Source organism: Rhinolophus sinicus, linkage group LG15 (assembly GCF_036562045.2).
Source record: "Rhinolophus sinicus isolate RSC01 linkage group LG15, ASM3656204v1, whole genome shotgun sequence".
Lineage (NCBI taxonomy): Eukaryota > Metazoa > Chordata > Mammalia > Chiroptera > Rhinolophidae > Rhinolophus > Rhinolophus sinicus.
In genome coordinates this window covers 24,797,270-24,821,009 of record NC_133764.1, presented here as the reverse complement: position 1 = coordinate 24,821,009, position 23,740 = coordinate 24,797,270, and the positions used below count along the sequence as shown (strand labels likewise).

Genomic DNA, 23,740 nt, shown 5'->3' with positions numbered 1-23,740 from the left:
CGCAGCCCACCATCCCATACAGGAATTGAACCGGTAACCTTGTTGAGAGTTTGCACTCTAACCAACTGAGCCATCTGGCTGCCTTTCCAGCAGCTCAGTGGCAGCTAGTTGTTCAGTCTAGCTGTGGAGAGCACAGCTCACTGGCCTATGTGGGAATCGAACTGGCAACCCTGTTGTTTAGAGCTCGTGCTCTAACCAGCTGAGCCATCTGGCCTCCCTGTACTTCTATTCCCTTCATCTTTTTCACCCAGCCCCCCAAACCTCCTTCCATCTAGCAACCATCAGTTTGTTCTCTGTTTCCATGAGATTTTTTCTGTTTTGCTTTTTTGTTTATTTTGTTCTTTAGATTCCACATGTAAGTGAGATCATATGGTATTTGTTTCACTGTCTGACTTATTTCACTTAGTATAATACCCTCTAAGTCCATCTTTGTTGTCACAAATGGTAAGATTTCATTTTTTATGGCTGAGTAATATTCCATTGTATATATGTACCACTTCTTTATCCAGTTGTATATTGATGGGTACTTGGGTTGCTTTCATATCTTCGCTATTGTAAATAACACTGCAGTGAACATAGGAGTGGGTGTATCTTTTTGAATTAGTGTTTTGGATTTCTTCGGGTTAATATCCAAAGGTAGGATTGCTGGGTCATAAGGTAGTTCTACTTTTAATTTTTTGAGGAACCCCCATACTTTTTTCCGTAATGGCTGCACCAATTTGCAATCCCACCAGCAGTGTATGGGGGTTCCCCTCTCTTTACATCTTTGCCATCACTTGTTGTTTATTGATGATAACCATTCTGACAGGTGTGAGATGATATCTCATTGTGGTTTTTATTTGCATTATTCTAATTATTAGTGACATTGAGCATCTTTTCATATATCTGTAGACCATCTGTAACTCCTTTTTGGAGAAATGCCTGTTCAGGGCCTCTACCCCTTTTTAATTAGATTTTTTTTTTTGGTGTTGAGTTGTGTTAGTTCTTTATAAATTTTGCATATATTAACCCCTTATCAGATGTATCATTGGCGAATATCTGCTCCCATTCAATAGGTTGTCTTTTCGTTTTGTTGATGGTTTCCTTTGCTGGACAAAACTTTTTAGTTTGACATAGTCCCATTTGCTTCTTTTTTTCTTTTGTTTCTCTTGCCTGAGGAGATAGATCAGGGAAAATACTACAAAGAGCCCTGTCAGAGAGTTTACTGCTTATGTTTTCTTCTAGAAGTTTTATGGTTTCATGTCTTACATTTAAGTCTTTAACGCATTTTGAATTTGTTCTTGTATAATATATGGAATAAGAAGGCGGTCCAGTTTCGTTTTTTGCATGTATCTGTTCAGTTTTCCCAATACCATTTATTGAATAGACTGTCTACCCTCTTGTATATTCTTGTCTCCTTTGTCATGGATTAAATGACTGTATAGGCATGGGTTTATTTCTGAGTTCTTTTCAATTTAGTTTTAATATAATTAGTTTTTATATTGTATGTAGCTGGGACATTATATGTTTTATAAAGTTTTGCCATTTTATTACCATTTTATTTTCATTTAGGTTTGCAGATGATTATAAAGTTGCTATTCAACAGACTTACTGTTGGATAAATCAGACTGATACTACAGATAAAAATGGGTTCTTCGTTATACCAAAAAATAAGAAACGTTCACGACAGAAAACTGCAGTTCATGTGCTAAACTTTTGGTGCTTAAATCCAGCTGTGGTAAGCTTATTGTTATGTATGAAAATTCTGTCTTTTAACTCAGTGCAAACAAATAAATGTGTTTGAATCTTTTAAAGATGATTTTATACATCTAATGTTTCCTTTTAGGCGTTTTCTGATATTAATGGCAAAGTGTGGACGATTGTTTTGACATCTGGGACCTTATCACCAATGAAATCCTTTTCATCAGAACTTGGCGTTACATTTACTATCCAACTGGAGGCCAATCATGTCATTAATAACTCACAGGTTAGTATTTTTTATTTTGAAGGCTGTCAGTGTTTTTTACCTCAGTATAATTCTACATAAACAATTTCAAAGGTACCTGAAGTATTAGCAAACAGATCCTGATAGGAAATTCAGCATTTCTGTTTTAGAATAAAAGAAAATCTGTTAGCTACTTGATAGTGTCAAGAAAAGGAAATAATAAAAAATGCATTTCTTCAACCCAGTGAGTAAAACACACTTTGAATGCAAAGACTGTATTGTAATTTCCTCATTTAAATAAGTTTTGTGTTTTGTTAATGAAAATTAAAAACAAAATTCAACTTAATCTTTACCATACTTCTTATTGTATAAGTATTTGTTTATGTGTTTCTCTTTTCCATTAGACTATGGTGTATCTTTATTCTTCTTATTATGTCTCCATTCTAACACTACACCTAGATTGATATCTGGCATTAGGTTATGTGTTTAGCACATGTTTGAGTATCTTAAATGAATTAGAAGTACACTTATGAGCCTTATGACTTAAGATTTTAATTTTTTGTAACAATGCCATATAAATGTTATTTTAATTTTCCTAGGAATGTTTTCTCATTTGTCAGTCTGCCTTCTGTTTCTTTTTATGAAGTAATTTAAAACGGTTAGCTACATGCTTCACACCACCTCTGTGCCTTACATGATTCTAGTGCTATGTAAAGCTGTAATTTTCAAGGTGTATTTGTGGGGACATTTAATTTCTCACAATTACTTGGGAGGTACTACTGGCATTTAGTAGGTGGGAGCCTTGACTGCTAAGCTCCTATAAACTAAGAATTGTGCTTTCCAAAATACAGGGTTCTCCTGTTTAGAAACATTGCTATAAACAGTAGTGAAGGAAAAATATATGTTTCACATTTTAAAGTTGCCCTCTTTAAAGGCTGAAGTAAATATGGGAAGTTATTAGTAAATTCAGCACCTATTTTTTCTTAAGAATGTTATTATAGGCTCTATGTTTTCAATCTAGTGCACAACAGCTTATTTAATCTATAATGTCACTGAATTATAACAATAATGGTAGTTATTCAGCTGAATTCTGTTATACTATAATAATTTCCCCCAACTTGTAAAGAATTTATTTTTATTTGAATTGTGGTCAAATACACATAATGTAAAATTTAATATCTTTACCATTTTAAGTGTACAGTTCAGTGTTGTTAGGTATATTCGCATAGTTGTACAACCAATCTCTAGAACTTTTTCATCTTGCAATTCTGAAATTATATTCCCATTAAACTACAATTCTTCACTTCCCCCTCCTTCGAGCCCCTGGTAATTACCTCTTTTAATGAATTTGACTGCTCTAAGTACCTTGTGTAAGTGGAATCATAAGGTATTTTCCTTTTTGTGATTAGCTTATTTCACTTAGTGTGATATCTTTTCAAGGTTTATCCATGTTTTAACAGAATCAGGATTTCCTTCCTTTTTAAGGCTGAATTGTATGTCATTGTATGTATGTATAATATGTACCGGGGTGCCAAAAAAATGTATACCAGTGGACCCTTTGGTCAACGTTGCTCAAGCAGTAGTTCACTGTAATCAGAAGTGTCCAGACGCTGATGGTAACCACTTTGAGCACCTCTTGTAATTGCAGAAATCAAACATGACTTGTATTCATCTTTTGTTATCAGTGTATATTGAGTATTACAATTTTAATAGTTTTTTCCTTTCTTAAAAGGTGTGTACATTTTTTTTTTGGCACCCTCTGTATATACCACATTTTGTTTATCCATTCATTTGATTACCCCAACTTTTTATTTTAAAAAATTATAAACTTCAGTAAAGTAGAAAAATAGTATTAATATAGTGAACATCTTACACTCCTCACCTAGATTCATCAATTGTTAAATTTTGCATATGTATATATACGAGAGAAAAGAGGAATATTGCGAAATGTTAAAAATTACGTTATATATGTGTGTATGCAATATACGTATGTGTAATATATGTTGCACATTTTTGGATAAACTATTAAAAAGCAATTTATCCAATCATCTATCGAAGGATACTCTGGTTGTTTCCATGTCTTGGCTACCTTGAGTAATGCTGCAATGAACATAGGTCTACATATATCTTTATGGATACATTTTCAGGTTTTTGGATAGATACCCAGAAGGGGGATTGCTGGGTCGTATGGTAATTCTATTCTTAATATTTTGAGGAACCTCCATACCATTTTCCATAGTGGCTGTACCAATATACATTCCCACCAGCAGTGTATGAGAGTTCCTTTTTCTCCACAACCTCTCCAACATTTGTTACTACTTGTCTTGTTCATAATAGCCATTCTTACAGGTGTGAGGTGGTATCTCACTGTGATTTCGATTTGCATTTCCCTGATAGCTAGTAAAGTTGAGCATTTAGTCATATATCTGTTGGCCATTTGTATGTCGTCTTGGGAGAAGTGTCTGTTCAGCTGCTCTGCTCACTTTTTAATTGGATTGTTTGTTTTTTTGTTGTTGAGTTGTATGAGTGCTTTATATATGTTGGATATTAGCCCCTTATCAGAGGTGTCGTTTACAATATCTTCTCCCTTTTGGTTGATTGTCTCTTTGTTTTGTTGATGGTTCTTTTCTTTTTTTGCTTTGCAGAAACTTTTTAGTTCGATATAGTCCCTTAATTTATTTTAGCTTTTACTTCCCTTGCCTTTATGGTCAAATTTATAAAAACCTCTCTGGACACAAGGTCCATAAATTTAGCACCTAGGCTTTTTTTCTATGCAGTTTATTGTTTCAAGTCTGATATTTAGGTCTTTGATCCATTTTGAGTTAATTTTGGTATACGGTGACAGATAGTCTAGTTTCATTCTTTTGAATGTGGCTTTCCAGTTTTCCCAGAATTATTTACTGAAGAGGCTTTCTTTTCTTCATAATATGTCTTTGGCTCCTTTGTAGAAAATTATCTTCCCATATATATGTGGATTTATTTCTGGGTTCTCAAAGATGATGTACACACATATAATGGAATATTTCTCGGCCATAAGAAAAGATGAAATACTGCCATTTGTGACAACAGGGATAGATTTTGAGATTATCATAGTAAGCGAAATAAGTCAGACAGAAAAAGTCAAAAACCATAGGAGTTCACTCATATGTGGGATGTAAAACTGAAAGCAACAAAGGAACAAGACAAACAAACAAACAAAAACTCATAGACACAGACAACAGTTTAGTAGTTACCAGAGGGTAAGCGAGGAGGGGGAGGATAGTAGAAGAGAGTAAAGGGGGTCAAATACACGGTGATGGAAAGAGAACTGACTGGGTGGTGAATATACAATGCAGTATATAAATGATGAATTATAGAAATGTACACTTGAGACCTATATGATTTTACTAACCAATGTCACCCCAATAAACTTAATAAAGATAAAAAACGTAATTTGTAAACACCATGACACTTTGCCCTTAATTAGTTTAGCCTTTCTCTCCTAAGAGCCAGTACATAATCCTATATAACCACAATACCATGGTCATACCCAAGAAATTTAATATTGATACAATAGAGTCAATATTTATTTTTCCAGTTACTCCCAAAATGTCTTTTAACCTGTTTATTTTTCTTATTCTTAATGCAGCATCCAAACAAGTATTATATATTACATTTGATTTTCATGTTTTTTTTAGTCTTTTAACAGTTTTTTTTTTTGTCCTTTTTTCCTGTCTTTCATGATATTTATTAAAGAATTCAAGTCACCGGTTGTCTTGAGCAATGTCTCATTACTTGGATTTATCTGATTGTTTCCCCATGATAAAATTCAGGTTAAACTGTTTGGTAAGAACTCTATATAGGTGGTTTTGTTACTTCTCATTGCATTATATCAGGAAACACATAATATCAGTTTGTCTTATTACTAGTTGATCATTTAGGTAAAAGTTGGTTAAACAGGTATCCATCAGATGTCATCTTGCAAAATGTACTTCAGTCTCATATATCATTTCAAAATATAGGACTAATACAGTTTTTGGCAATCTGAAGTGTTTGTATTGTCTATAGATTACTAATAAAGTTTGTTCTTTCTCTTAGTCAAATTAGCTATAATAAGGCTAGATTCTGTATGAATGTAGAAGAATTGCACAGAACTATAAAATTTGGTGGGTCTGATTTTCTGTGACTGTAGATTTTTGAACACCAGTGAATTTGTGCAAGAGTTGTTTCTGTCATACTTGAGTCTTAGACACTTTTACCTATAGCAAATTATACCAGTAAAATCCATTTTGCTTTCATCCTAAGAGAATTCAGTAGTCTGCCTAAAACTTCTATAAGTTAAATCTATATGTAAGTATATAAAGGTAATAGAAAAAAAACCAATGATTTTAAAATAAATGTCCTCTAAACTTGTTTCTTTATCTTCTTTTGACATATATGTAATTAAGGCTTTCAACTAAAAGCTAATTTGCCTGCCTAGTTTATGCATAACTGTAAAAGTGACATTTATATTCCAGGTTTGGGTTGGCACCATTGGGTCCGGCCCCAAGGGTCGGAATCTCTGCGCTACCTTCCAGCACACAGAAACATTTGAGTTCCAGGATGAAGTGGGAGCACTTTTGTTATCTGTATGCCAGACTGTGAGCCAAGGAATTTTGTGTTTCTTGCCATCTTACAAGGTAAGGGAATATTTTTGTTTCTTTTGCCTATAAAAAATCACGTGGAATTACCATGATAAGCTTCATAGGATCAATAGCAACAGAATTATAGTTTTCTAAACATTATATATGGTTTTAATTATTTATTAAGACACTTCCTAATTATTCTATCTCTGTTTTACTTGAAAGTCTAAAAGACTAAGTACATACCCACACACACACCAAATTTTGTTTATCCGTTCATCTGTTGATGGTCACAGGTTGTTTCCACCTTTTGGCTGTTGTGAATAATGCTGCCAATAACATTAGTATACAATTATCTGCTTGACCCCTGCTTTCAATTCATTTGGATATGTACCTAGAAATGAAATTTCTGTGTCATATAGTAATTCTGTATAACTTTTTGAGGAACTGACATACTGTTTTCCACAGTGACTGTACAATTTTAGATTCCCACTATTAATGCACAAAGGTTTTTATTTTCTTCACATCCTTGCCAACGTTTATTTATTTTGTTTTTTGGGTAATAGCCATCCTAATACATATGCAGTGGTATCTCCCTGTGGTTTTGATTTGCATCCTTCTAATGGCTAGTGATGTTTCATATGCTTATCGGCCATTTGTATATCTTCTTTGGAGAAATGACTATTCATGTTCTTTCTTCATATTTGAATAGGTTTTTTTGTTACTGTTTAATTATAGAAGTTATTTATATATTTTAGATATCAATCCCTTATATATGCTTTATAAGTATTGTCTCCCATCATGTGAGTTGCCTTTTCATTCTGTTGATAGTGTCCTTTGATGCACAAAAGTTTTAAATTTTGATGAAGTTCAATTTTCTATTTTTTCTTTTGTTATATGTGCTTTCGGTGTCATAAACAAGAAATCATTGCCATGAAGATTTTCCCCTATGTTTTTTCTAAGGGTTTAATAGTTTAATGGTTACATTTCGATAGTTAATCCATTTCGAGATAATTTTTGTATATGGTGTAAGGTATGGACCCACTCCATTTTTGTCTGTGTGGATATCTTGTCTTCCCATCACCATTTGTTGAATGGCCTTGGTACCCTTGTTTAAAATCCGGTGACCATATATGTAAGGGGTTATTTCTGGACTTTCTGTTCTATTCCCTTGTCTGTATATGTCATTATGCAGTTACTGTTTGATTACTTTAGCTTTGCATTAGTTTTGAAATCAAGAAGTGTGAATCCTCCAACTTTGTTCATTTTCAAGATTGTTTTTGGCTACTTGGAGTTCCTCAAGATTCCTTATGCTTTTAGGATGGGTTTTTCTGTTTCTGCAAAAGAATGCTGTTGGAATCGCATTGAATCTGCATTTTGTTATGTAGTATTTTCCTAATAATGTCTTCCAATTTATGAACATGGTATTTCTTTTCATTTATATATATCTTGTTTAAATTTTTTCAGTGGTGTTTTGTAGTTTTCAGTGTAGAAATCTTTCATCTCCTTGGTTAAATTTATTCCTAAGTATTGTTTTTAATGCTATTACAAATGAAATTGTTTTCTTAATTTCCTTTTTGAGTTGTTCACTACTGTTGTATGGAAATGGAACTGATTTTTGTGTATTCATTTTATATCCTGCAACTTTGCTGAATTTATTATTTGCTCTAGAAGTTTTTTAAGGTTTTCTATTTATAAGACCATATCGTCTGCCAGCAAAGATCATTTTACTTCTTCCTTACCAATTTAGATGCCTTTTATTTCTCTTGCCTGCTTACTCTGGATAGAACTTCCACTATTATGTTGAGAAGAGGTGGTACAGGATGGCACCCATGTTCCATTTAGTGTAATGTTGGCTTTTGGTTTTTCATATATTGCTATATCATGTTGAGGAAGTTTCTTTCCATTTCTAGTTTATTGATCATTTTTTGTCATTAGTGTTTTTTCTGCATTTTATTGATGATCATGGTGGTTTTTTGGTCCTTCATTCTGTTAATGTTGTGTATTTTATTAATTGATTTCTGTATGTTGAACCACTCTTGCATATTGAAAGTAAATCCCAATTGGTCATTTGTGCATAATCCTTTTAGTATGTTGTTAAATTTGGTTTGCTAGTATTTTGTTGAGGATTTTTGCATCAATATTCATAAGGAATATTGGTCTTTAGTTTTCTTTGTAGTGTCTTTACCTGTCTTTGCTATCAGGGTGATACTAGCTTCATAGAATACGATAGTAAGTATTCTCTACTCTTCAATTTTTTGGAAGAGTTTGAGTAAGATTGGTGTTAATTCTTTAAATGTTTGATAGAATTCACCAGTGAAGCCACCTGGTCCAGGGATTTTCTTTGTTGGAGTATTTTTTATTACTGAGTCAATCTCCTTACTAGTTTTGAATCTATTTAGATTTTCTATCTTTTCATGAATCAGTTTTTGTAGATGTGCATTTCTAGGAATTTGTCCATTTTTATCTAGGTTATCCATTTTGGTGGCATACAATTGTTCATAATATTCTTTTATAATCCTTATTTCTGTAAAATTGGTAGTAATTTCCCCACTTTCTTTAGTGTGTTTGGTAAGTTGAGTCTTTCCCTTTTTTTTCTTAGTCAATCTGATGAAAGGTTTATCAATTTTGTTGATCTTTTCAAAGAACCAACTTTTGGTTTTGTTGATTTTTTTCTATTCTTTATTTCATTTATCTCTTCTGTAATCTTTATTATTTTCTTCTGTCAGTTTTATTTGCTCTTCTGTTCTAATACCTTAAGGTATAAAATTAAATTACTGGTTTGAGATCTTTCTCTTTTTTGTTTTTTTAAGTGTGTGATTACAGCAATAAATTGACCTCTTAGGACTGCTTTCTTTGCATCCCATAAGTTTTGAAATGTGTTTTTATTTTCGTATTTCCAAAGGTACTTTCTAATTCCTCTTGTGATTTCTTCTTTGACCTACTGGTTATTTAAAAAGTGTTTGTTTGGTTTTGGAAAAATGGAGGAAAAACTGAGGGTTGCTAGATGGGCAGGGGGGTGGGGATAAGGGGAAGGTGAGAGGTTTTGGGAACGTACAGAGGGATAGTGGATGGGGGGAGGGGGGTTCACACAGTGTGAGGGATATAAATGATAAATGTCTAAGTTTTGCTTTGTCTTGTGCACCTGAAACTAATTAATAAAAAAAAAAAAAAAAAAGTGTTTGTTTGATTTCCTAACATTTGTGAATTTTGTGGTTTCCTTCTGTCATGGATTTCTAGTTTTATTCCATATGCAATCGAAAAAGACATTTTATAGATTACAATCTTTTTAAATTTATTAAGAATTGTTTTGTGAATTAACATATGGTCTCTCCTGGAAAATATTGCATGTGCATTTGGCAAAAACGTGTACTCTGTTGTTGAGTGTTGTTATATTTACTTATTAGGTGTATTTGATTTATAGTGCTGTTCAAGTCCTATTTCCTTACTTATCTCTATTGAATTTCTATTGATTATTGAAAGTGGAATATTGAAACCATCAATTATTGTAGAATTTTCAGTTTCTTCCTTCAACTCTACTGTTGTTTGCTTCATATATTTGGGGGCTCTAATATTGGTGCATATGTTTATAATTGTTATATATTCTTAATGAATTGACCCATTTATCAATATATGGTATGCTTTGTCCCTTGTAACAATTTTTTACTTAGTCTGTTTTGTCTGTTATTAGTAAAGGTACCCCACCTCTCTTTCTGTTACCATTTGAATGGAATTTCTTTTTCATCCTTCCACTGTTAATCTTCACATATTTAGACCTAAGTAAATGTCTTGTACTCAACATAAAGTTGGACCGTGTTTTGTTTTTACTCTATTCTGCCAATGTCTGTCTTTTGATTGGAGAGTGTAATCTGTTTATGTTTAAAGTAATAAATGATAAGAGACTTCAGCTATTTTGTTATTTAATTTTTGTATGTCTTACAACTTTTATGTCTCATTTTCTCATCACTGCCTTCTTTCTTGTTTAGTTGATTTTTTTGTAGTTATATATATTAATTTTTCATTTTCTTTCATGTATATTTAATAGATGTTTTCTTTGTGGTTATCATTGGGATTACCCATAACTCTCTAAAGTTATAAGAATCTGATTTGAATTGATACCAACTTAACTTCATTTGTATACAAAAACTCCACTCGTAAACCACTTCACTCCCCCTTTATGTTATTGATGTCACATACTACTTATTTATACATGTGTGCCTGATTACAAATTTATAATAATTTTTTGTGCATTTGCCTTTTAAATCCTGTAGAAAATTAAAAATAGAGTTGCAAACTGAAATTACATTTATAGTGGCTTCATATTTGCTCATGTTAATATTTACCTTTATTGGAGGTTTTTATATCAGTATACAATTTTAATTTACTGTGTAGTATCCTTTAGTGTTTTTTTATTATATTTTTGTTTTTTTATAGTCTTTTAATTCTAATATTTTTCAATTACAGTAGACATTTAATATTATATTAATTTCAGGTATACAGCATAGTGATTAGACATTTATATAACTTATGAAATGATTCCCCCATAAGTCTAGTATCCTCTTCATTTCAAAATGAAGGACTCCCTTTAGCATCTCTTATAGGGCAGGTCTAGTGTAATGAACTTTCTCAGCTTTTGTTTATCTGCATAATTTCTCCCTCATTTTTGAAGGACAGTTTTTTTGCCAGATATTGAATTCTTGTTTATTAGCTTATTTCTTTAGCACTTTATATATATTCCCATTGCTTTCTGGCCTCCCAAGGTTTCTGATGAGAAATGAGCTTATGATCTTATTGAGGATCCTTTGTATGTGATGAGTTGCTTGTCTCATGCTTACTTTTTTTCCTCTGTCTTTTGACAGTTTAATTTATAAAGTGTCTTTGTGTGGGTCACTTTTGATTTATCCTAATTGGACTTCATTAAGCTTCTGGGATTTGTAAATTCATTTCTTTCATCATATTTGGGAAATTTTTAGCCATAATTTCTTAAAATATTTGAATTGAGTAATAATAGAAATACAAAGTATCATAATTTATGCAGTGTACCTGAAGTTAGAGGGAAAATGTTAACTTTTAATGCTTGTTAGAAAGAAAAAAGATCTTAAAATCATAATGTGTTTCCACCTTATCTCTAAAGAGGAAAATAAACAAGTAAATAGAGGAAAGGAAATAATGAAGAACAAAATTCAATAAAATAGAAAATTGAGAAATAATAGAAACAAATCAATGAAATGAAGATCTGTACTGATTATTAGAATGTGTTAATAAAATTAATAAAATCAAGCAAGACCAGTCAAGATAAAAAGGGAAGAAAAATGACCAATAATAAGAAGTACAAGAGAACATCGTTACAGGTTCTGTTGAATTAAAAAAATAATAAAAGAATATTTTCAACAACTTTCTGCTAGGCAGTTAAACAACTTATATGAAATACACAAGTTCCTTGAAAGGCACAGGTTATCAAAATTGACTCAACAATAATCAGGTAATTCAAATAACATATCTGTTGAACAAATTGAAGTGGTAATATGAAATAAAATCCTTTCAGCAAAGAAAAGTGTAGGTTCAGATGTCTTCATTGATGAATTCTATCAAGAAAAAGTATCAGTACTACACAAACTCAGAAAATAGAGGAAAAGAAAGCACTTCCCACCTCATCAGGCAAGCAGAGCTCTGATACCAAAGCCAAACAAGGCATTACAAGAAAACAAAACTAGACTCACAGAGATCTAAAAGTCATTAACAAAAAATTGGTAAATTTAATCCATTAATATAAAAAGGATCATACATCATAACCAGTGGGTTTTATCCTGGGAAGCCAATGGTAGTTTAGTCTTCAAAAACCAACTATTATAATTCACCACATCAACAGGATAAATTAAAAAAACCACATGTTCATCTAAAAAAGTGCTGATAAAGCATTTTACAAAATTTAATGCCAATTCATGATATAAACTCTTAGTAAACAAAGAACAACCTGATAAAGGGAATTTAGGAGAAACTTACAGCTAACATCCTGCTTAATATTGTAAGACTAAATGCTTTTTTGCCTACGTTCAGGAATAAGGAACAGATGTCAGTTCTTATTACATTCATGCACTGCTTAACAACAGGAATATGTTCTGAGATATGCATTGTTAGGCAATTTTGTTAACCTGTGAACATCAGAGTATACCTTTACACACCTAGAGGGTATAGCCTGCAATACACCTAGGCTGTATGGTAGAGCCTATTGCTCATAGGCTATAAGCCTGTGCAGCATGTTACTGCACCAACAACACAAGATTAAATCAAGCAAAAAAAAAATTATGCAATCAACACAGTAAACAGGAGATGTATGAGGCTGCTGCTAGTGTAACTTGGAATAGTATTTTATAGCAAACTTTTTTTGTAAAAGTAGAAAGAATACATTCTAAAATAATGATAAAAAGTATAGTAAATATATAAACCAATAACATAATTATTATCATTATCAAGTATTATGTACTGTACATAGTTGTGTGTGCTGTACTTTTATATGACTGGCAGCACAGTACTTTTGTTTCCACCAGCATCACCACAAATACCTGAGTAATGAATTGAGCTATGACGTTACATTGGCTGCGATGTCACTAAACGCTAGGAATTTTTCAGCATTGTTATAATCTCATGGGACCACTGTCGTATATTTGATCCATCATTGACTGAAACCTCATTATGTGGCACATGCCTGTACTTCCTGTTCAGCATTGTACTTTATCCCGTACAGTTAGGCAAGAAAAGGAAGTAAAAGTTATAAAGATTTGAAGAGATGAAATAAAGTTGTTTCTGTTCAGACATCATGATTTTGCACTTAGAAAATCTTAGAAAAAGGTATCTACAAAACAACCATTAAAATTAATAACTGAATGTAGCAAGCTCTCAGTCTAAGAATGTCAATATACATAAACACATTATATGTCTATAATAATAATGAACTCTTATATTTTAAAGTAATACCAATTAAAATAGCATTAAAAATCATGAAGTTATTTGCATGATATGCATGACCCAAACACTAAAAAGTACAAAACATTGCTGACAGAAATTAAAGCCTATATATAAAATCTACATAAATGTAGAGATACCATGTTCACAAGTTGGAAGTCCCAGTATTAAGGTGTCTATTCTCTTGAAGTTGATCTATATAGTCAAGCCAATCTTAGTAATAATTCCAACAGGCTATTTTTTTTAAAGAAATTGACATGATTCTATAATTCACACAAAAATATAAATCACATAGATTTTTTTTTTAATTTAGAAAAAGTAAAAACAAAGTGGAAGTCTTAAATATCTGGTTTCAAGATTTACTGTAAAGCTACAGGAATCAAGACAGTTAGGTATGGGTATAAGGATAGTTATATATATCAGTGGAACAAAATAAGGTTCAGGAAAAGGTCCGTGTGTGTATGTGTGTGTGTGTATATACATATATATTATATGGTGAATTGGTTTTTGACAAAGATGCCAAGGTAATTTAATAGAGAAGAAATGGAATACTTCTAGAGTCATATGGGATAAAATGAATACTGACACCTCATAACCTTATACAAAAATTAACTCGGAACTCAAAAATATACCTTATAACCTTACACAAAAATTTACTCTAAATTGATCATGTATCTAAACATAAAAGCTAAAACATAAAAACTAAAATCACCTCTTCAATGACCTTATCTCCAAATACAGTCACATTCTCAGGTATTGGATGGAGGTTAGGGTTTCAACATTATCAATTTTGGGGGAAAACAGCTCAGCCCATAACAGGGCACAAAGGAACTTTTTGTAAATGTAAATGTTTCATATTTTGATATAGTGGGAGTTTCTTGGGTACATGTATTTGTGAAAACTCATTGAACTGTTCACTTAAAATGGGTATATTTTGTTACATATATAAATTATAACACAATAAACTTGCTTTTTTAAATAGCAAATTGCTAGCACAGACAAAGCAGAAGAATTACAAATTCTCATTGCAAATCTGATTAAAATTTCATTAAATTATGTTTATCTGGAAAGGATAATATCAGATCTTCCCACACAGAAATATGGTGTCTATATTGTGGAATGTTTTTGCCTCCTTCAGTAAAATTAGGTGGTTAAACCAACAATCAAACAGTGCCCTTACCACTTTTCCCTAAGTGCATAAACAAATATATTCTGCCTTTCATTAGGTCAGCTAGTATTCTAATTAAATAGCTGAAAAAATTAGCTTTTTGATATGAAAATCTATATGTTCAAATATAGTTTAAATTCAGTGTAAAGCGAATGCTTAGAATTGTTTACACAAGTTTAAATGCCGTGAGTTTTTAGGTAATCAATGTTATGTTATAGTTTACATTCCCAACAAGTTGCTACTTCACCTTCATGAAGCCTGGAATGTTTTAATAATGTAGGTACGAAAGGTAGGCAAGAGTTCAGCTAAAGCAAATTATCAGCCAGAAAAAAATAAGAAGGGAAAGATGTTTAAAGATTTCAAAATGCCAAACAAAATAATGAAATTCTGGTTTTATGTTATGAATAATATGTTTATATTGATGACAACTTTAAGATCAGAATGCTATTAACATCTAATATTAGATATCATTCCATAATTACGATGTAACAGGCACAATTGATAAAATATTATTGTGTTATAAACATATAATTCATAATTCTAAAGCATATCTAATTATAATAACATTGTAAACAGCTTCCATAGAAAGAGCAGTTATGATGATGAATCAACTAAAGTTTATAGGCATTAGCACTTTTCATTGGATACTTTGTCTTTGATAAGACACACCAGACTTTTCTACATCTTAATGTAGACAGATTGGCAACATAAACACTAATGGTTTTTATCTTAACCTTGTTTAAGAGCTTCTTATATTTCTAAGTAATTTTTACTTTCTTATATGCTGTGATACCCTGTGAGTATCAGTTCTGATACTCATTTTCAGATTTTTTTTTTTGCTAGCACTGCTATTGATTTTTACCACAAACAACACTTTTTAGTATATATTCACCATCTTCTAACAATAAAAAAAATCTTAAAAATGACAGTTGTAACATTGCTTCATAGTAAACATATATTTTCTAAATAAATGAAAATTTAAGTAAAATTAAGAACAGTGGTTTATTATAATAAGCATTGCATACTTAAATGTTACTTTGGGATAGTTTTCATGTCGTGATTGTACTCTATGAGTTTGAAAAGATCCACAATATATGGGTTATTGGGTTGTTGTGTTTTTTCCATATGTAGGTGATTACCATACTAAAAAAGTTCATTTATCATGAAGCATTAAAATTAAAGACATGGGAAGTTTTGAAAATTTGGTGTGATACTGCAAGCAGCTATATCTTCACAATCAAAAAAATGCTTAAAACAATGACAGTGCCTCTAAAAATCAATATTCTAGCATAGAGGAGAAAATTTTTCTTTTTTAATTCATAATTTTAAGCTAGTTTCTAGTATCTAATTACTTAGTTTGATTCTTGTTATATTTTTCAAAATCTTGAATTTTTGAAAATTTGGGAAGCCCTCTGATTATTTCTCTTCTTTAAAAAAATTTTTTTAATCTTAAATTGGTCTTCTTCCTTTCTGTTCTTACAAAGAAACTATGTTTTGAGATATAATTCACATACCAGATAATTCACCCTTTTAAAATAAAGAATTCAGTAGTTTTTAGTATATTTACAAAGTTGTACAACCACCATTGTTGTCTAATTCCAGAACATTTTCTTCACCCCAAAAAGAAACCCCTTATTCTTAGTAGCAGTCACTTCCCACCCCCTACCTCCCCTTAACTTCTGATAACCACAAATCTATTGGACTCTTCATATAAATGGAATCATACAATATATGGCCTTTTGTGTGTGGCTTCTTCACAGAGCATAATGTTTTCAAGGTTCATCTATGTTGTGGGATGTACATTCTTTTTTATGGATAAATCTTCGTATCTTTGAATTTAAAGGGTGTCTTTTGTAGACGTATAGTTGGGTCATTTAAAAAAAATCTATTCTGTTAATCTCTGCCTTTTAACTTGAGTGTTTACATTTCACACAATTATTGACAAGGTAGTTTTTACATCTACCACTTTGCTATTTGTTTTGTTCATGTCATCTTCCCCCATTCCTACATTGCTGCTTTTTTGTGTATGTGTTAAATAGATATTTTTCTAATGTGCTGTTTTAATTTCCTTGAGTTTCTTTTATGATATATTTTTTAGTTATTTTCTTAATGGTTGCCCTGGAAATTTTAATAAACATCTTAATTTATAACAATGTAGTTTTGATTGATGCTAACTTAATTTCAATATTTGATATTTCAGTATTTCAATATTTGATCCTATATAGTTGTATCATGTTCCACTTTCCTTCTGCTATTATTGTAATAAAAATTGTATATTTATACAATTATATGTTCATCAATACAGGTTTATAATTACTGCTTTATGCAGTTGTCTTTTAAATCAGATAGGAGACAAAAAGTTGCAAACATAAAATAGATTTATACTTTTTTTTATATTTACATATGCTATGTTGTTATTTTACCAGTGCTTTAATTTTTTAATTCTTCACATGGATTTTAGTTACTACCTAGTGTCCCTAAAAATTCATTCTTAAATAGAGTCCAAACCTTGCAACTCTCTCAGTTGTAATCTAGTGTCATTATCCTGGAGCCCTGTTGAGGTGATGTAAGAAGGGGCAGCATCCTCTAATTCTATGATTGAGACATCTATGATATGAGACTTAATCATATGTCCCTGGGCTGTGACATTCACATGTGTTTCTTAGCTCTTAACTCATCTCCTTGGTGAGACAGAAAAAATAGAGGGTTCTGGAATTCAGATAATTTTCCTTTTCCCCAATTCAGGTAAGGCTCTGGCAAAGTCTTCTTCCTTTGGGAGATTGGCCTTTGTTATGGGGAATGCCTTGAGTGTTTTTCAAAGTGGTTACTTTTTCCTCCCCCCTGCTGGGAACAGGAGGGTTTTTCTTGACTCTTTACTGTGAGAACCTCCTGGGGTTCCTGAAGGTAATATGTATAAAAATGTGAGGGACCCTTAAGATTACTGCCTCTAGGAATTTCTCACTTTTGTACTAGTATACACTGTCCCTCCAGCAATTCATCAGAATTATCATTTGAGTGTTCCTACCAATTTATGGTTCTAGTGGCTTCTGTTCCCAATAAGCAGACCTGCACTGTGATTCTCTGTATTCATCTGTCTTTCCAGATTTCAGGGTGGCAGTTTGTCTGTGACCTCAATTCTCTGACATGTCCAAGGAAAGTCTTTGATTTTTCAGTTTGTTCAGATTTTGTTCTCGATGTCAGATGGGCGTGATGACTTCCAAGTTCTTTACGTATCAGAGCTGAAAGTAGAAGGCCAAATTTTATCTTTAAAAATGTACTTTCAACTGAGTTTCGGAACATAGATATAATTTAAAAGATCAAACCAACACATAAGTCTTTCATCCGTATCATTGTCAGCTGTTACACAGTACGGTGACTGGGGTTTTTAAATGTATCATGTCATCTATTTTTCATTTTGGAGGGGCTTGACATTGGACATGCAGAAGGCGTGAGACCTTACATTAGAACTTATTTCAGGGGAAAATTTGGAACCAAGATTGAAATATAAGTAGAAGGGTTTTATTAAATTTTTATTGTTGCATAACAAATTATCACAAATTTAGCACCTTAAAGCAACATACACTTATTATCTCAGTCTTTTGTCGAGTCAGGAGTTTGTGTATGCCTTAGGTGGGTTTTCTCCTCATGATCTCACAGGGCTATCAGGTGTCAGCTGAGCTTGCAGTCTCATTAGAGGCCTGACTAGAGAAAGATTAGCTTCCAAGTGCCCTTAGTTTGTTGGCAGAATTTATCTCCTTATGGCTGTAGGACTGAGGTACCCAGTTTCTTACAGGCTTTTGGCTGGAACCATGTCTTAGCTCTCAGAGGCTGCCCTCATGTGATTAAAGCTGTTCTCTTAACCACATGGCAGCTTACTTTTTCAAAGCCAACAGGGTGACTTTCAAGAGGGTAGTCTGTCTTTTAAGGGCATTCACCTAATTAAGCCAGGTCCACCCAGGATAATGTCCCTTTGATTAGCTCAGAATCAGTTGGACCTTAATCACATCTGCAAAATCCCTTCACCTTTGCTACATAATATATAACCTAATCATGGAAGGGAAATCTTATTTACATTTATCCCATCTTATACCCAAGGGAGGGAGTTATATACAGTATGCGGTGTGTGCAGAGGGCACGAATCTTGGGGGCCATCTTAGACTTCTTCCTACACAGGGTTAAATTTTTGTCAGGGCAAAAAAAAAGGGTCAAGAAGAATCATTGGGATAAAGATTTACTACTTTGGCTTATGCAGAGAAGATGAATTAATTAAAGTGAAATGACATTCATGAAACATAGTCAAGTAGAAAAGGCATCATGACTGGCACATAGTAAGTTCTTCATAGATGCATGTTGAATGAACACATAAATGATTGAATATTAACTCTTCTTGTTTCAAGTCTTTCTTATTGTATCTAAAAATCAGAAATATTTAATTAATTTTTTTTTTTTTTAAAGATTTTTTTGGGCAAAGGGAACAGGACTTTATTGGGGAACAGTGTGTACTTCTAGGCCCTTTTTCCAGGTCAAGTTGTTGTCCTTTCAATCTTAGTTGTGGAGGGTGCCGTTCAGCTTCAAGTTGTTGTCCTTTCAGTCTTAGTTGTGGACCTTTCAGTCTTAGTTGTGGAAGGCGCAGCTCAGCTCCAGGTCCAGTTGCTGTTTCTAGTTGTAGGGGGCGCAGCCCACTGTCCCTTGCGGGAGTTGAGGAATTGAACTGGCAACCTTGTGGTTGAGAGCCCACTGGCCTATGTGGGAATCAAACCGGCAGCCTTCAGAGTTAGGAGCATGGAGCTTTAACCGCCTGAGCCACCAGGCCGGCCTAAAATCAGAGATATTTTAGATCTATAAACTACTGTTTGCCCAAAAATAAGACCTAGCCAGACCATCAGCTCTAATGTGTCATTTGGAGCAAAAAGTAATATAAGACCTGGTATTATATTATATTATATTACATTATATATTTTATACTATATTATACCTGGTATTATATTATATTATGTTATGTTATATACCTGGTATTATATTATGTTATACCTGGTATCCTGTCCTATTCTATTCTATTATAGCTGGTCTTATAGTAAAATAAGACTGGGTCTTATATTAATTTTTGCTCCAAAAGACGCATTAGAGCTGATGGTCCGGCTAGGTCTTATTTTCAGGGAAACACAGTAGCATCCCTCTGATTTGTGCCATTGTTCAATACATTCTAATTCTGCCTATTAGTGTTTATTTTTAGAAGGAACTTTTAATATCCTTAATTGGATTTCTTTAAAACACGAAATTATTTATGTTGAGAACTTTGATTACATTAAATTTCAAATTTTTTTCTGGGAAATCTAGTAGGTTCACTTTTATTTTTATTTATTCAATCCATTGAGGAAATAGTTACTAAATGTGTACTCTGTGTAAAGGACTATGCTAAGCCCTGTTGAAGATTCAAAAATAACAAGTTATCTCTTCAAGATTTCAGGTTGGTAGTTGTATAAAATACAGGTGCACAGGCAGTCGTTTGGCTCAGTGGTTAGTGCACGTTGCTCATAACACCAAAGTCGCCGGTTCGAGTCCCACATGGGCCAGTGAACTGCGCCCTCCACGACTAGATTGAAAAATGACTTGACATGGAGCTGATGGGTCCTGGAAAAACACACTGTTCCCCAATATTCCCCAATAAAAATAATAAATAATAATAATAATAAAGAATATGTATGTATGCAAATCCCTATGGTAGTTGATAAATTCTTTAATCATTAGGGAGATAAAGGAAACTTTATACAGAGTTAAGAGTAGGAAGAGGCCACATTTGATTGAATGAAACAGGGATGCTTCTTAGAGGAGATTGTATTTAAATGGGTGTTAATCAAAAAGGTGGGTAGATTTCTAATGGTAGATAGGAAGTGAGGAGTATAGCTTTCTAGACTAAGGATAGCATTAGCAAAGTCGTAAAAAATATTTTTATAACCATGAAGTTTAGCTTAGCTTGTGTGAAAGAATTTAAGGGCAAGACTGGACAGAAGGTTGCAGATTTTCATAAAAGAAACATAAAAGTCTAAAGTATTCATACCACACATTTCAATGGTAAATATTTCTCCCTGTGTGTCTAGATAATTAGAATGGGTGATTTACTCCAAACTTTACTCTTTCCCTGAAAAAAATTAAACAAATTTCCTTTTGTTATAAATTGCAATTTTTGTGTAAGGATAAAAGTGAGAAAGTTGTCGTTCTAGAATTTTTTTCCCACACATTTCTTTCAGACCCTTCTAAAGTTACTACAAATTATAGTCATTTTGTGAAGAATACCATTCTTCCACTAAGATAAATTTGACTTTGACTCTCTATTGTCATTTAACTAGTAGCACCACTGCTTTACAACTGTGACAGATCATTTTTATGGGTAGGAGTTTCCAAACAGCTTTTATGGATAGAAATGTTTCCATTAAATCATTTTGTAAAAAGACTCTGGTACCAAAGTAGCAAGTTGGATCTTTTTATTTGTACCTTGTAGACTCTTAATTTTCTTTTACATCTTTATGAATAAAATGCATGAACCATTTTCCCTGAGGGAGCATATCGCATTTACCACTGAATGTCAAATAAGGAATAAAATGCAAATGTTTCTGTTTATTCTGTATGATTTTTATAAGCATTGTTTAATATTAAATTTGTATGTTGTGAAATTTGAGTGCCACGTAGTTTGATGTTTTCATTTTTAAGCTATATTGCATTTAATTTAAGGGAGAAACCAAAGTGTTCCATTTAAAACGTTTTTCATTTTTTTCTTAGACACTTGAAGTTTCTATAGATAATGGATTTGCCTTATTTTAAGTGAAACTGAGCCCGCTTAAGGAAAATTTTCTACAGTGTTAAGTAGAAAGAATCTTCATGGTATTGAGGCCTTTGGGATTGTGTTAGGGAGGTTCTACATCTCTGAGAGAACTTCTGTTCTTTTTTATTAAACTATATTCATTTATTTGTTCATTCCTTTATTAATTTATTCATTTGACAAACATTTATTGGGCACATACTACATTCTTGGTAGATAATTCAAATGGCCTGGACAAGGTCATATGTTTAATTAGTGAAAACACTCACCTTAGAACTCTTGATTTTTCTAGTCCTGTGCTGTCTTCATAATAGCATTCTAGAGCTTGATATGCGAAACACAATTCACCTGATAAATATTAATTTGATCTATTATTTTTATTTAGAACAATATGCACATGTGTACATGTACGTATATATTGGTATGTCAGTATTTATATTGGCTTTTCATATTTGGCTTTGTGAGCTAAACTGTTATCCTTAGGAAGGTAGATAAATATAACAGCTACTCTGAAGGGGTATGCTTAAAAGCTACTTTGAGTGATGAAATATTCTGAAAAATAGTAATTAGAAAGTAGCTATTTAACCAATTTTTTGCTTTGTTTTGTTTTTGTGTGTGTGTATGCATGTATACAGTCATTCATACCTTTTATCTGTAAATAACATACATACATTTGTGCCACATGTGGCTCCAAAAAACCTTTGTAGAAATAGATTGATTATAATTTTTTAAGTGAAAATTTTAGGGATAATAAGAGCAGGGAAGTTAATATTAAACTAGAGTGAAGGAAATCTGGCCTGGTAATCTAGTTTGAAGAGGCAAAGAACAAGTAATAAATCTAGAAACTGTCTGTGCATCCTCCATTCCCTATCCTTGGTTCTAAACTACATTTTTCATGGATGAAAGATATGGAAAGCACTTTGGGGGAAATGGCAGGCAAGTTAGTTAACTTTAACTTTTGATTAATTTACTGCACATTCCATATGAAAGCACTTTATTTGAACTTGATATGGGCTAGACAAACTTGAGGCTCCAGGCATTCATCTTGGTTACAATCTTTAATGTCCATCTATAGTTAATCTTCGTAATAGTGACCTTGATGAAATGGTATCCTCCAAATACACTTATCAGATAGGCTATCCTAGAGGTAATGGAAAAGAGAAGCTGACAGACCAAATTAAGATGCTTGAATCACATAGTTTATTAAATTAATTTAAAACATACACTAAGAAAAGGGAAAGAGTTGAGAGTAAACACATTTTAGGATTGGGTACAAATGGGTGGAAGGACCACATTACCTAAATCCTGAGATACAGATTTCTCTCTTTAACACATCAGCTTTCCTTGCAGATAGTGTGTTTACAGAGACTAGGATTGAGGTTTGAGCAAAGTGGCCCAATAGATGGAAAGTGCTCAAGGCTAATACACACTTTATTAGAGAAATGTAGGGGCAAATGCATTTGGTCACAGCTGTAGCCCACCAATTAGCCTGCTGAGCAACTGTGGATTTTATTTGCTTTTCCTGGGCAAAGTATACGTGGGCTATGATAGATGGCTGAATGAATATTTCATGAACATTGAGTGTTTTATATGCCTCAGATATATTTAATATATCTTGAATATTTGGAGGTTCGTATATACATAATGTATCTTGAATATTTAGTGGAATATTATTCCTTTTCATTTATGTTTATAAATACATTCAGTACTTATTTTATCTGTTTAATATGTCTTACAGGTTTCCAACTTCTGTCTATGGTGTAAACATCTTATGAGTTTTACCCATCCATTTGGTTTCTTGTCTTTTATACTAGAATTGAATATTCTCGAATATACGATATGCAAACTACAGATGAAATTCTCTCAATCTCTTGCCTTCAATTTTAAGTTGCCAGAGACTCAAGGATTACCACATTTTAAAACTCTTCAGAAGATACAGCAATTTCTATAGAACATGGTGAATGAATGATTAGAGCTCATACCAATGCATTGGTATTTGCCTTGGTACAAAGTACTATTTCTGAGTTTTTAGAAATAAAATTTGTCTCATTTGACTGGCTTAAATAATAATAGCTTGAAGATGGTATAACTAGGAAGTCTTGGTAACATGACAGATTGCGAAGGGAAAAATACCATCAAGGAAAGATTCTACAGATAAGAGCTCATTGTTGGAAATGACCTATAGTTCATGGGTCTGTTTAAAAAAATATAGACTTTATTTTTTAGAGCAATTTTAGGTTCACAGTAAAGTTGAGTGGACAGTTCAG

General features: G+C 32.5%; 1 protein-coding gene across 1 annotated transcript in view; it reads left to right on the top strand.

Moving 5' to 3' along the window:
• Nucleotides 1–23,740, top strand: part of BRIP1 (BRCA1 interacting DNA helicase 1) — a 153,031-nt gene that overhangs the window by 62,821 nt on the left and 66,470 nt on the right. Inside the window, exons 11-13 of the mRNA XM_019732469.2 lie at nt 1,552–1,717; nt 1,826–1,966; nt 6,421–6,582. Coding sequence (XP_019588028.2) covers nt 1,552–1,717; nt 1,826–1,966; nt 6,421–6,582 — 469 coding nt within the window. The remainder of the gene's footprint in view (nt 1–1,551; nt 1,718–1,825; nt 1,967–6,420; nt 6,583–23,740) is intronic.